Source organism: Felis catus, chromosome C1 (assembly GCF_018350175.1).
Source record: "Felis catus isolate Fca126 chromosome C1, F.catus_Fca126_mat1.0, whole genome shotgun sequence".
NCBI lineage: Eukaryota > Metazoa > Chordata > Mammalia > Carnivora > Felidae > Felis > Felis catus.
In genome coordinates, this window is record NC_058375.1 from 40,993,852 (window position 1) to 41,009,804 (window position 15,953).

Genomic DNA, 15,953 nt, shown 5'->3' on the forward strand with positions numbered 1-15,953 from the left:
TAGATTAATGGAACAGAATAGAAAACACAGAAATAAACCTACAATTTTGTGGTCAATTAATCTCCGACAAAGCAGTAAAGAATATCCAATGGGAACAAGACAGTCTGTTCAATAAATTGTGTTGGGGGGCGCCTGGGTGGCTCAGTTGGTTGAGCGGCCGACTTCACTCAGGTCATGATCTCACGGTCCGTGAGTTTGAGCCCCGCGTCGGGCTCTGTGCTGACAGCTCAGAGCCTGGAGCCTGTTTCGGATTCTGTCTCCCTCTCTTTGACCCTCCCCCATTCATACTCTGTCTCTCTCTGTCTCAAAAATAACTAAACGTTAAAAAAAAATCATTAAAAAAAAATAAATTGTGTTGGGAAAACTGGACAGCCACATGAAAAAGAATGAAACTAGACCACTTTGTGATACCATACACCAAAATAAATTCAAAATGGATTAAAGACATAAATGTGAGACTTTAAACCATAAAAATCCTAGGAGAGAGGACAAACAGTAATTTCTCTGACATTGGCCATAGCAACGTTTTTCTAGATATGTCTCCTGAGGCAAGGAAAATAAAAGAAAAAATAAGCTATTGGGACTACCTCAAAATGAAAAGCTTCTGCACAGCAAAGGAAATAATCAACAAAACTAAATGGCAACCTACCAAATGGGAGATGATATTGCAAATGACATATCTGATGAAGGGTTGGTATCCAAAATATATAAAGAATTTATACAACTAGACACCCCAAAACCAAATAATCCAATTAAAAATGGACAGAAGACACGAACAGACATTTCTCCAAAGAAGACATCCAGATGGCCAAGAGACACATGGAAGGATCCTCAACACCACTCATCATCAAGGAAATACAAATCAAAACCACAATGAGATATCATTTCACACCTGTCAGAATGGCTAAAATCAAAAACACAAGAAACAAAAGGTGTTGGCAAGGATGTGAAGAAAAAGGAACCCTCTTGCACTGTTGGTGGGAATGCAAACTGGTACAACCACTGTGGAAAACAGTATGGCAGTTCCTCAAGTTAAAAATAGAACTACTCTATGATCCAGTAATTGCACTACTGGGTATTTACTCCCAAAAGACAAAAACACTAGTTCAGAGGGATATATCACCCCTATGTTTATTGCAGTATTATTTACAGTAGCCAAATTATGGAAGCAGCCCACCTATCCATCAATCAATGAATGGATAAAGAAGATGTGGTATACTGGGGAACCTGGGTGGCTCAGTCAGTTAAGCATCTGACTCTTGGTTTCAGCTCAGGTCATGATCTCTCGGTTTGTGAGTTATATATAGCCCTGCATTGATTAGATATGTATTTGGAAAATGTGTTGACAGTGTGGAGCCTGCTTGGGATTCTCCCTCTCTCAACCTCTCAACGTCTCTCTCTCTCCTGTGCCCTGCTCATGCTGTCTTTCTCTCAAGATAAATAAATAAACTTAAAAAAAAAAGATGTGGTATATATACACAAAATGGAATATTATTTGGCCAAGAAAAAGAATAAAATTTTGCCACTTGTAATGATACGGATGGAGCTAGGAGTATAATGCTAACTGCAATAAGTCAGTCAGAGAAAGAAAAATGTCATATTATTTCACTCATATGTGGAATTAGGGAACAATCAAAAAAAATGAGCAAAGGGGAAAAAGAGAGAGAGAGGGAAACCAAGAAATAGACTCTTAACCATAGAAAGCAAACTGATGGTTACCAGAAAGGAAGTAAGGGGGGGATGGTAAAATAAATCATGTGGATTAAGCAGTGAACTTGTGATGAGCACTGGGTGATGTATGGAATTGTTGAATCACTGTATTTATATCTGAAACTAAGATAACACTATATTAACTATACTGGGATTTAAAATTAAAGAAAGATGTTTCAGGAAGGAGGAGATGATGATATTGAGAAGATATTGCTTATGAAGTTGAGAGAGATGAGGATAGAGAACTAATTTTTGGATCTGGCAACATGTAAGTTATTGATGACCTTTAACAATTTTGTGGAGGGATGGGTTCAGAAGCTTATGTTTGAATAAGACACAGGAGGTAAGAAAATTGAAACAAACATGGACCTCTCTTTAAGGAAGGTTTTTGTTTTGTTTTGTTTGTTTTGTGTTTTTGGTGAGGAGGGAGTTGATAAATGGGCCAGTAGCTGGAAGAGAATGTGAGGTGAGGGAAGGGTTGTTTTTTCTCTCTGAAGATTGAAAATATGCTTGGTATCTTCCTCTTTTTCACACCTCCCCCAAATTTGAACCATCACCAGGTTCTATTTATTTTACCTCATAAATCACTAAAATCTATTTATTTCTTTCAATTACCACTGCCAACTTTTTATTTAAGTAATCCTTATCCCTCACCCATCACAGAGATTACTGCAGTAGGAGTTATGACTGACCCACTACCTTCAGTATTCTCCCCATTAAATCTCTTCTCCATGCTTCAGCCAGACATTTTCCAAATACATATCTAATCAAGTCACCCAACCATTCCATCCCATACCCACTATATTATAAAAGACTTCCCATTGCTTTTGGGATAAAGACAAACAACACAACATTTAAGACCCTACATAGTTTGCCCATGCATACTCCCCAGTTTGTCTCCCACTTTCCCTCTTGCTTTCACTGCTTCTGATACAGTGTCCTAATCTGGTCCCTAGGTCTTTATACTTGCTTTTCTTTCTGAAAAAAGACTCTTCTTTTTTCTTAGGCTATTCTTTCTTCTACATCTTTCTTCCTCCATCACACCTACCTAATATCTTACTATTTCTTCAGATACCCAATTCAATCATCTCTCCCTCAGAAAAGCCTTCCCTGACCTCTCTAATCAGATTAATTCCCTTTGTTATGTATTTACATGGTACACCAGGTACCTTTCCTTGATAACACTTTCCAAAGTTGTAATTTTTCATTTTCTTATCAGTATTTTATTAATGTCTGTCTTCCTTAATAGTGTTTAAGCTCCATAAGAGCAATAACAGTTCTATGAAGCTAGTGGCTGTGCTTTTTTTTCCCTTGCTACAACACCCAGCATAATGCCTGACATATAGTAAGTTTTCAATAAATATTTAAGGGAATTGAATTCAATGAATGAATGAATCCTAATTGCCTATACCTTATTAAGTAACATAATGCAAACTCTTGAATTAATTTAGGAATTTTCTAGTACCTCTGTAAGAACAAATGGAAATCAGCATCATTTTTTAAATTGTTACATTTAGAATGACTGTTAGAAACTACATTTCCTCATACTTAACTATCTTTGATCAGTTGGAGTTTTACTTGCTGATTGATTATTTTTAACAGTCTCTCAAAATTATTTGTGTTGCATGGATAAAGATCACAACTACTCTTGCATTGTAAGTATGAGTTTCAATTCAGTTTCCTTCCTCTTACTTTTGCCAGGTATATTATTAAATATAAAGCTGATGAATGAGTTTCATTTAATTTCATTTCCTTTGCCATTGAAAGCAAATTTATGAAAAGACTAATATTAAAGTAGATTGATTATCTCACAACCAGAAAGAAGGATATAAAAAAATCATGGTTAATTTCAAACTGGAAATATTAACCCTGCATAACAAGTAGCTTAATTTACATACTACAAATAAAATAGGTGTAATGAAATCAGTAATAGATGAGAAGAAACTATATATATTGATTTGTGTTTTAAAAATTAATATATAATAATATGTTCTGATTTTTAAACCTTTATGTATAACTATTGGAAACAATTTAATTGGTTTATAATGGAACATATGTTTAATAATATTTTTTATAAAATATTTTTCAGAGAAATATTTCAAAATTCCAAATTTAAAGCAACTGATGAGAGATGCAGGCAAAGATCATCAAAGGCAAAGATTAAATCTCATTCTCAGTGTGTTTTTATTTCTCGAAACTTTCATACTGGAGGATACCAATTACAGGTAATGTATAATATTTTATATAAATATTTTCAAATAATTTATTTGATACCATGTCATTAGCATTGTTGTCTTTAAATTTGAAAGAGTATCCATTGTTATTTTTAAATTTGAGAGACAATAACATGGACCTAAATTTAAATTATCCAAACTGGTTAGTTTTTATGAGAAATTGAAAACTAAACGAAAATGTCTGCTTTTATAGTTGCTTCTCTATATTTCTTTTTTTTTTAATTTTTTTGAAGCTTATTTATTTTTGAGAGAGAGAAACAGAGTGCAAGCGGGGAGGGACAGAGAGAAAGGGAGACACACAAAATCTGAAGCAGACCCCAGGCTCTGAGCCATCAGCACAGAGCCCGTCGCTGGAACTCACCAACTGTGAGATCATGACCTGAGCAGATGTTGGATGCTTAATGAACTGAGCCACCCAGGCACCCAGCTTCTCTGTATTTCTAACCTGAGAGCCTATACTCCTCATAGTGGGATTGTTATTGAGGATACATAGAATAAGAAAAAGCAAAATTGCCAGGCCTGTCAGAAGAAAGCGATTTAGAAATAAGAGGATACTTGGGTAACCAAATAATCTAACAAAACTAACTAATTGAAATTAAGTACAATTAACAAGAATCTATTAAGACTTCATTGTATTCTGGGGCACCTGGGAAGCATCCGACTTCAGCTCAGGTCATAATCTTATGGTCTGTGAGTTCAAGCCCCATGTGGGGCTCTGTGCTGACCGCTCAGAACCTGGAGCCTGCTTTTGATTCTGTGTCTCCCACTCTCTCTGTCCCTCCCCCACCATGCTCTGTCTCTCTTACTTTCAAAAATGAACAAATGTTGAAAAAAATTTTTAAAGACTTCATTGTATTCTAAGCTCTGGGAGCCCCCTATTAAGGATGGTTAAGATATGAATCTTACCTTAGAGATGCTAGTGTAGTACAAGTGGGAAAAACAGACACATAGTTAACTTTCTGTTATGTGATATCAAAAACAGTGTTATATGCACAAAGTAAAACAAGGGAGATACCAGTAGAAATTTAAATCTATGATATAACTAAACAAAATAAGTATTAGTGGTTGATAACATTATTATTATAGCAATAAATAAATAGCGACAAATTGGTAGGATATCAAAGTTTCATTTTACATATTGAATATTGAACTCAAGTTAAACTCAGTTTTCATTTGTTTAACAAATATTTTTTGACAACAGTAGTTTTGGCACTGAGGCTACATAAACAAATAAGATATGAGTTCAGACCTAGTTAGTAGCCCCAAGTTAGTAGCAAAGAAAATCATATAAACTAAAATTATTACAACATAACATGGTAAGAGCCACAAAATTGACGAAATGCAGGCAAAGGAGCATAAATTGAGGAAGGCTTCACAGAGAAGAAATTTTTAGCTGGATTTGGAGAAATAATTTGCCAGACGGAAAGAGAACAAAAGATATTCTATGTTTAAAGGCTTACAGGTATGAAAGTAAGTAACATGTTCGGTAAAAATGCTGTAATGTTTAGAGCCTAGGGTTAATAGGAGGAAGTGGTAGGAAAAGATCCTGGAGACGAGGCTGTGAGGATCATTTGCAGTCTAAGCATTTTGGATTTTGCCCCATAGGCTTCACAGATCCACTGGAGGCATTATGGGATTATGGTCAAGGGCATAGACTGTAGAGCCAGTTGATGCAGTTTGGAATCCTGGCTCTTCCACTACTAGCTGTGTAATCTTAGGCAAATTACTTAACTTCTGTGTGTCTGTTTCCTCTTCTGCAAAATGAGGATGATTTCATCTCCATAGAATTGTTATGGGAAGTAAATGAATCAGTATGTAAAAAGCACTCAGAATCATGCCTGGCCACATAGTGAGCAACATATAAGTATACCATTATGATTACTGGAGGGTTTTAAGCAGGTGGGTTTAATGATCAAGTTAATTCTAAAGATTAATAGCTCTGACTTTCAAATGAAAGATTGTTTGAAATTGAGACTGCATTGCAGAGAAAAAAAATGTTTCTATGTATACATTTAATATTAATTGAATTTACTCAATACCCATCACATGCTAGGCATTTTGCTAGGTTCTATTGGTATAATGATGTCTTCATACCTAATGATGGATACAGACAGACAGTTACAAAAATATATTGAGTGTTATAATGGAAGAAATACATATATAGTAGCCCCGAATTTTAACTGTTTATTGTTCATTCAACAAATATCTAATAAAGGCTTATGTGCCAGGCACTGTTCTAGGCAACTGGAAATTTGGTAGTGAACAAGGAAGATAAGAGTCCCTGCTCCCCTGACATTTATAGCCTAGTGGGAGAGATAAATAATGCACAAGTAAATATAAAATATTATTCTGGACTCTTGATAGTCAGTGATAGGAACCTAATTTAGAAGAAAAGTAGTATAAAACATAGAATAAAAACATGGTATGAAAAGAATAAGGTAGTGCTGACCTCAGCCATAATCACTTTCAGTACAAAAGGATTCTTTTTCTTATTGTGCCTCTTTTTCTCATCTCAATTTCTACCTGTGTATTGGCCCCTTCCTCACCTACTAGAGACAGGCAGGCAGGAGGATGAAAGTTATAACAAAAGATATGGCTTAATATATAGAACTAGAGTTTGGTTTATTTAAAAAAAGCTTTTATTGTGAAATACAGCATATATACAAAAGAGTACCCACAAACAATTTAAAGACTAGTAAGTGTAATTATTTATGCCTATCACCCAGAATAAGAAATAGAATATTACCAGTAACTTTGAGGTGTCCTGAGTCTTCATTTATCTCTTACAGTCTAATCCTCACCCTCCTGTGGACCCATTATCCTGTAATTGCAGTTAACCATTTATTTGCTTTTCTTTATGGTTTTACCACAAATACTATAGATCCTTGAGCAATCTGCTGTTAAATTTTATATGTTTTTAGACTTCATGTCTAATACATTCTTACCTTTTTATGCAACATTATGTTTCTGAGATTCATCCAGGTTGGTGCATATACTCATAGCTCATTATGGGCTGTTATACAGTATTCCATTTTATGAATAGATCAAATTTTAAGTTTTGAAAATAATTCTAAAATTAAAAGACCTTGAATAGCCAAAGCAATCTTGAGAAAGAAGAACAAAACTGGAGTTATCACAATCCCAGATTTCAAGATAAACTACAAAGCCGTAGTAATCAAAACAGTCTGGTACTGGCACAAAAACAGATACACAGATCAATGGAACAGAATAGAAAACATGGAAATGGTCCCACAGCAATATGGTCAACTAATCTTTGACAAAGCAGGAGAGAATATCCAATGGGGAAAAAGACAGTCTCTTCAACAAATGGTGTTGGGAAAACTGGACAACAATATGCAAAAGAATGAAACTGAAACACTTTCTTACACCATACACAAAAATAAATTCAAAATAGATGAAAGACAAATGTAAGACAGGAAACCAGCAAAATCCTAGAACACAGGCAGCAACCTCTTTAACATCGGCTGTAGCCCAGAGACAAGGGAAACAAAAGCAAAAATTAACTATTGGGACCTCATCAAGATAAAAGCTTTAGTGTCATATCTAAAACTTTTCTCCAACTGAAGGTGGTAAAGATTTATGCGTATGTTTTCTTCTAAGAGTTTTAGTAGTCTTAGCTTTTATATTTAAGTGTTGGATCTACTTTGAGTGAGTTTTCAAATGTGGTTTGAGGTATGGGCCCAATTTCACTCATTTGCATGTAGATATCTGGTTGTCCCAACACCATTTGTTGAAAAGACTATTATTTTCCCATTGATTGTCTTGGCACACTTGTTGAAAGTCAGTTAGTTGACTACAAATGTGAGCATTTATTTCTGGAATCTCAATTGTATTCCATTGATCTATATATTTGTCCCTTACATCAGTACCACGTTAAAAAAATTTTGTTTTAATGTTTATTTATTTTTGAGAGAGAGACAGACAGAGCCAGCATGCAAGTGGAGGAGGGGCAAAGGGAGAGGGAGACACAGAATCTGAAGCGGGCTCCAGGCTCTGGAACTGTCAGCACAGAGCTTAATGTGGGACTCGAACTCACAAACCATGAAATCGTGACCTGAGCCAAAGTCGAAGGCTTAAGCAACTGAGCCACCCAGGCACCCCTATCAGTACCACATTTAATTATTATAGCTTTGAAGTAAGTTTTAATATCAGGAAGTTTTCCAACTTTGTTCTTCTTTTTCAAGATTTTTTTTGGTATGAAGTTTTACATTCTATATTTCTATCTTTGATCTGCTTTTAATTTTTTAATAAGGTGTGAGGTTTAGATCAATGCGCATTTTGGGGGCTACTGATGTCTATTTATTGGAAAGGTATCCTTTCTACACTGTTGCTTTTGCAACTTTTGTCAAAAATCTATTGGGCATGTATGTGTGGGTCTATTTCTGGATTCTCTATCTGTACTATTCACCTGTCTATTGCTACCAATACCATACTCTAGCTACGTAGTAAGTCATAAAATTGAGCAGTTTGGTTCCTCCAATTTCATTCTTCTTTTCAACTTTTTTAAAGCTTTTGCCCGTTTATAAAATTTTAAGATAAACCTATCTCTAGCTACAAAATATCTTGTTAAGATTGTTGTGATGGGAATTGCATTTAGTTTACAAATTAGTCTATAGTAAATTGGCATCTTTACTACAATTGATATTTATATTGACCTGTGCTCTGTGACGTTTGTAAATAAATTTATTTATTACTTCGAGTAATGTTTGTTGTAGAATCCATAGGGTTTTCTTCAATACAGTCACATCATTTGTGAAAAACATCAATTTTACTTCTTTTCCAATCTTTATGGTTTTATTTTCTCATCTTATTGTACTGGGTAAGGCCTCCAGTGTAATGATGAATAGAAGTGAGAACAGTTATCCTTTTTATATTCCTGATCTTAGAATGCATAATACATTCAACTCTTCACCAGTAAGTGGGAGGTTAGTTATGGAATTTACAGATGCATATTGTCAGGTCAAGGAAATTCCCTTCTATTCTTAGTCTACTGAGAGTTGCTTTTTTTTTTTTTTTTTTTAGTCATGAAGTTTGCTGAATTTTGCCAAATAGTTTTTCTGTGTCTTTTGACATAATTCACATGGATTTTCTCTTTTGTTAATGTGAATTACATTTAATTCCAAATATTACACCAACCTTGTATTCCTAGAATAAACCCCCCTGGATTTGATTTACTAATATATTTTAAATCATTTTGGCATCTATGTTCATAAGAGGTATTATTCTTGTAATATCTTTGTTAGATTTTAATATCACAGTTATTCTGATCATAAAATTGTGAAATGTTTCCTGCTCTTCTCCTTTTTGAAAAATACTGCTTTCTCAAAGTTTGTCTAGAATTTACCAATGAAGTCATCTACATCTGGAGTTTTCTTCAAGAGAAAGTTTTGCCTATAAATGTAGTAACTAATAGATATGGGGCTATTTAAATGTTCTATTTTGTATGCTTTAGAAATTTATGTTTTTTCAATGAATTTGTCCATTTTATACAAGTTGTTATTTATTGGCATAAAGTTTTTAATAGTATCCATTTATTATCCTTCTAATATCTGTAGAATCTTTAGTGGTGGCACTCTTTTTATTCCTGATTATATTTCTCTTTTCTAAATCAGTCTTGCTAGGAAGTTTCAATTTTATTATTCTTAGACTTCCCTCCCTTTATAATATAAACATTTAATGTTTATATTTTCCTCTAAGCACTCCTTTTGCTGCATCCTACAAATTTTTATGTTTTCTTTTTTTTTTTTTTTAATTTTTTTTTTCAACGTTTATTTCTTTGGGGACAGAGAGAGACAGAGCATGAACGGGGGTGGGGCAGAGAGAGAGAGAGAGACACAGAATCGGAAACAGGCTCCAGGCTCTGAGCCATCAGCCCAGAGCCTGACATGGGGCTCGAACTCACGGACTGCGAGATCGTGACCTGGCTGAAGTCGGACGCTTAACGGACTGCGCCACCCAGGCGCCCCAGTTTTCTTTTCATCATTATTCAGTTCAATATATTTTAGAATGCCCTTTCATTGTCTTTCCTGATATTGACATTTTGAAGAATACAAGCCAGTTATTTTATAGATCATAGATTCAGTTTGACTTTCCTTATGATCAGATTCATTTTATCAGCTCTGAAGACATACAATATTTGTCTACTTTTCACTAGTGATTTTAGTTGATCACACAATCAGGATGGTGTCTGTTCTTCACCTACTGTATTATTCCAGTTTTTGCCCTAGCAATTAAATAATGTGTGTGATGACATTTTGTGATCATGTAAATATCCTTCATCAAACTCTACTTACTAGCTATATAAATTATTCTTGCCTGAGCCAATCTTTACAAAACTGTAGCAAAATGATGTTTTTCTAATTCTACCACTTCCATCTATATTTGTCATGTGGCTTTCTACTGTAAGAAAAAAGGTCCCTGTCTTTATTACTTTATGTATTTATTTATTATCTGTATAGACTAATGGGTTTCTGTGTTATTCAGCAGATGATAATCCATTACTATAATTATTTTGATTGTCAGATTTTTAAAAATTTGGCCAGTGGGAACCCCTTCAAGGTTGTTTCTCTGTTTTTTTTTGATATGTCCTCAAAATTTTTTGATTCCTTACTTCTGATATTATAGCATCATTTTTAATAGTTGGAAGAATATCCATTGTATTAATATTTATGTATCATAATACATTTATTTTTATTTTCTTTTTTTTATTTTTTATTATATGAAATTTATTGTCAAATTAGTTTCCATACAACACCCAGTGCTCATCCCAAAATATGCCCTCTTCAATGCCCAGCACCTACCCTCCCCTCCCTCCCACCCCCCATAAACCCTCAGTTTGTTCTCAGTTTTTAAGAGCCTCTTATGCTTTGGCTCTCTCCCACTCTAACATCTTTTTTTTTTTCTTTTTTTTTCCTTCCCCTCCCCCATGGATTTCTGTTAAGTTTCTCAGGATCCACATAAGAGTGAAAACATATGGTGTCTGTCTTTCTCTGTATGGCTTATTTCACTTAGCATCACACTCTCCAGCTCCATCCATGTTGCTACAAAGGGCCATATTTCATTCTTTCTCATTGCCACGTAGTACTCCATTCTGTATATAAACTACAATTTCTTTATCCATTCGTCAGTTGATGGACATTTAGGCTCTTTCCATCATTTGGCTATTGTTGAGAGTGCTGCTATAAACATTGGGGTACAAGTGCCCCTATGCATCAGTACTCCTGTATCCCTTGGATAAATTCCTAGCAGTGCTATTGCTGGGTCATAGGGTAGGTCTATTTTTAATTTTTTGAGGAACCTCCACACTGTTTTCCAGAGCGGCTGCACCAGTTTGCATTCCCACCAACAGTGCAAGAGGGTTCCCGTTTCTCCACATCCTCTCCAGCATCTATCGTCTCCTGATTTGTTCATTTTATCCACTCTGACTGGCATCAGGTGACATCTGAGTGTGGTTTTGATTTGTATTTCCCTGATGAGGAGCGACGTTGAGCATCTTTTCATGTGCCTGTTGGCCATCCGGATGTCTTCTTTAGAGAAGTGTCTATTCATGTTTTCTGCCCATTTCTTCACTGGGTTATTTGTTTTTTTGGGTGTGGAGTTTGGTGAGCTCTTTATAGATTTTGGATACTAGCCTTTTGTCCAATATGTCATTTGCAAATATCTTTTCCCATTCCGTTGGTTGCCTTTTAGTTTTTTTGATTGTTTCCTTTTCTGTGCAGAAGCTTTTTATCTTCACGAGGTCCCAATAGTTCATTTTTGCTTTTAATTCCCTTGCCTTTGGGGATGTGTCAAGTAAGAAATTGCTACGGCTGAGATCAGAGAGGTCTTTTCCTGCTTTCTCCTCTAGGGTTTTGATGGTTTCCTGTCTCACATTCAGGTCCTTTATCCATTTTTGAGTTAATTTTTGTGAATGGTGTGAGAAAGTGGTCTAGTTTCATTCTTCTGCATGTTGCGGTCCAGTTCTCCCAGCACCATTTGTTAAAGAGACTGTCTTTTTTCCATTGGATGTTCTTCCCTGCTTTGTCAAAGATGAGTTGGCCATACATTTGTGGGTCTAGTTCTGGGGTTTCTATTCTATTCCATTGGTCTATGTGTCTGTTTTTGTGCCAATACCATGCTGTCTTGATGATTACAGCTTTGTTGTAGAGGCTAAAGTCTGGGATTGTGATGCCTCCTGCTTTGGTCTTCTTCTTCAAAATTACTTTGGCTATTCAGGGCCTTTTGTGGTTCCATATGAATTTTATGATTGCTTGTTCTAGATTTGAGAAGAATGCTGGTGCAATTTTGATTGGGATGGCATTGAATGTGTAGATAGCTTTGGGTAGTATTGACATTTTGACAATATTTATTCTTCCAACCCATGAGCACGGAATGTTTTTCCATTTCTTTATATCTTCTTCAATTTCCTTCATAAGCTTTCTATAGTTTTCAGCATACAGATCCTTTACATCTTTGGTTAGATTTATTCCTAGGTATTTTATGCTTCTTGGTGCAATTGTGAATGGGATCAGTTTCTTTATTTGTCTTTCTGTTGCTTCACTATTAGTGTATAAGGATGCAACTGATTTCTGTACATTGATTTTGTATCCTGCAACTCTGCTGAATTTATGTATCAGTTCTAGCAGATTTTTCATGGAGTCTATCAGATTTTCCATGTGTAATATCATGTCATTTGCAAAAAGTGAAAGCTTGACTTCATCTTTGCCAATTTTGATGCCTTTGATTTCCTTTTGTTGTCTGATTGCTGATGCTAGAACTTCCAACACTATGTTAAACAACAGCAGTGAGAGTGGACATCCCTGTCGTGTTCCTGATCTCAGGGGGAAAGCTGTCAGTTTTTCCCCTTGAGGATGATGTTAGCTGTGGGCTTTTCATAAATGGCTTTTATGATGTTTAAGTATGTTCCTCCTACCCCGACTTTCTCAAGGGTTTTTATTAAGAAAGGATGCTGAATTTTGTCAAATGCTTTTTTTGCATCAATTGATAGGATCATATGGTTCTTGTCTTTTCTTTTATTAATATGACATATCACATTGGTGAATGTTGACCCAGCCCTGCATCCCAGGAATGAATCCCACTTGATCATGGTGAATAATTCTTTTTATGTGCTGTTGAATTCTATTTGCTAGTATCTTGTTGAGAATTTTTGCATCCATATTCATCAGGGATATTGGCCTGTAGTTCTCTTTTTTTTACTGGCTCTCTGTCTGGTTATCATAATACATTTAAGTATTTCTTTACTTTTAGAAATTTAGAGTTTTAAAAATGCTTAACAGTATTGTAAAGAACATTCTGCTAACTGTATATTTGCACAAATCCAAAATTATTAACTTGGAAAAAATACATTTCTAAAAGTAGATTTGTTATATTGCCCTCCATAAAAATTCTACCTAATTATAGTCAGCAATATGTAAGAATGTTCATTTTGTTATTCCCTTAGTTTGGGTGGAATTTCAATCATTCTAGGGCCTTATTCTGTGGTCCCCAGACCAGCAATATCATCATTACCTGGGAGTGTCTATTAGAATTGCAGAATCTCAGACCACCCCTCTCCTGCCCCCAGACCTACTGGATCATAATCTGCATTTGAACAAACTCCCAGGTAAGACATAGGCACATAAAATTCTGAGAGGCAGCATTCTATTATAATGCATACAGGAGTCACAAATTGAATTGGTCTTAAATCCAGCAAGGTAAATCAGGAGCCTATACTGGCATTTATCTTAATAAAAGGTAAAAGTGACAAAAAAGTAAAGTGACAAATAAAAATAGTGACTAATAAAAGGTAAAAGTGACAAATAAATAAAAGATTGTGAAAAAAGGGCTTAATGTTATCCTATATATATGTATAAGACTTATATATATACATACACACATACACACACACATATCGTATATATATGTACGGTGTATCCTAAGCAAACCATTTTGGGGGTTAGGACAATGCAGATCAGAACAGAGTACTAACACAGTTCCCCCAAAACACAAGAAACAGTGTTATTATCTCTCCAGCCAATTCCAAACACCCTGTGTACTAGCCGATTATTTGTCTTGTGGTCTAAGGAAAACTTGAATCAGAACCACTTGCAGAACGTGTTAGAATGCATACTCCCAAACAGCTCCCAGAGAATGTTTTAGTAGGGTCTGATATTATGCCCAAGTATTAGCATTTTAATAAGCACAACAAGTGATTCTGATGCCCTGGAGTTCAACAACTACTATCTCATGGCACTTCGCAGAACACATCTGGAATGTATTGTTTGAGTAACTGTTTTATTTGCTTCAAAACAATAGACACATTTTTATAAAATTCATTTTGTTGTTGTTGTTGGTTAGTGAAATGAGTAAGTCTAGGAATTCTAATTACTTTTTTAGCCCTCTCTAGTTCTAACCAAGTGACTCTGAGTTAGTGAGGAGGGAGAGAAATAATCCTGATGAACTCTATTTCACCCTTTCATTCCCTATCCTGAGACTGCCTTCTTGAACCAATTCATATTCTTTCCAGATGATACCCCAACACTTTTTCTTTTCTGACAACATATTTTTGATGAAATAAATTCATATCATAGAAAAAGAACATTCCATTGTACATTAATTATGAAATTAAAATATATTATTCTTATATAAATATATGTTAAATATATTTTAAAAATCACATAGAAACCATTCAGTTTTTTAAATACAAATAACTTTTTTTTGCAGGAGGAACAAAGAAAAAAGGAAACAGCATGTATAAAAGGTAATTTTTCTCAACAATTTATTAAAAGAAATCATAACCAACTTAAAACAATTCACATCTTAAAGAATCAAGAGGCTGACCTAAATGATACCTAAATATTGTTTTTAAAACCATGGAAATTCAAGGGAAATGTTAATGGATTAGTATGTGAGCAGGCATATATTTCTTAGAAAACGAAACTTGCAATGTCATATCTTAAATTAAAATGTGTGATTTAAATTTTTGTTCCTTATTTATATCTAAAGGTATCATAGCTAGTGTCATATAGTAATCCTGGAGGATCAAAAGACATGAGTGTTTTATAATCCTTTAGATTATGCGTATTGCATAGTCCCTAGTACCTCAAAATGTTATCCTCCTATGTAATTTAAGAAATGTTGGAAATAAGGGCGCCTGGGTGGATCAGTCAGTTAAGTGTCCAACTCTTGGTTTCAGCTCAAGTCTTGATCTCAGGGTGGTGAGTTCAAGCCCTGCCTTGGGCTCCACACTGAGCATGAAGCCTACTTTAAAAAAAAAAAAAGGAAAATAAAAGAAAAGTTGGATATACAAAATGTAATAAAGTATCTAAAACAGCTTTAAAAATTAATGTTATAGGGGTGCCTGGGTGGCTCAGTCAGTTAAGCGCCCGACTTCTGCTCAGGTCATGATCTCATGGCTTGTGAGTTCCAGCCCTGCACCGGGCTCTGTGCAGGCAGCTCAGAGCCTGGAGACTGCCTCAGATTCTGTGTCCCTCTCTCTCTCTGCCTCACCCCCGCTCACACACTGTCTGTCTCTCTCAAAATAAATAAACATTTAAAAAATTTAAAAAATAAATAATTAATGTTGTACATTAATATCAAAAGCCAATATGTAAAAATATTATAACATATGCTTAGGATATTATATCATATGATATTTTCTAAAACTTAAATTTTAAAATACCAACTGTGCAGCATAAATAATGTAATGGGAGAAGCATTAGTCTTAGAGTACTAGAAGTCCAGATGAAGTCTAGATTTGTGGTAAGTCTTCAGTCTCTAAACATGTCTTTTCCTTTGTGAAGTGGTGCTAATAGTAACTACCTTGAAAAATTATTGATAAATGAGATATGTAAGTATATCAAATCGCTTTGCACATTGTAAGGCACTCTAGGAATGTTAGATGTTACTTTAATTGGTGTAAAACCAGCCCATAGGCCCTTCCCACTGTGGACCAAACACTTTGTAATCTTACAGAAGCATGTTTTTTTACTGTTTTATTTTTTAATGTTT

At 34.9% G+C, this 15,953-nt stretch overlaps 1 protein-coding gene across 2 annotated transcripts in view; it reads left to right on the forward strand.

Annotated features, from left to right (window-relative positions):
* Positions 1-15,953, forward strand: part of CC1H1orf185 (chromosome C1 C1orf185 homolog) — a 35,660-nt gene that overhangs the window by 18,181 nt on the left and 1,526 nt on the right. For both annotated transcript variants that reach the window (XM_003990089.6, XM_045035807.1), the window contains exons 3-4: positions 3,800-3,935; positions 14,667-14,703. In XM_003990089.6, coding sequence (XP_003990138.3) covers positions 3,800-3,935; positions 14,667-14,703 — 173 coding nt within the window. The remainder of the gene's footprint in view (positions 1-3,799; positions 3,936-14,666; positions 14,704-15,953) is intronic.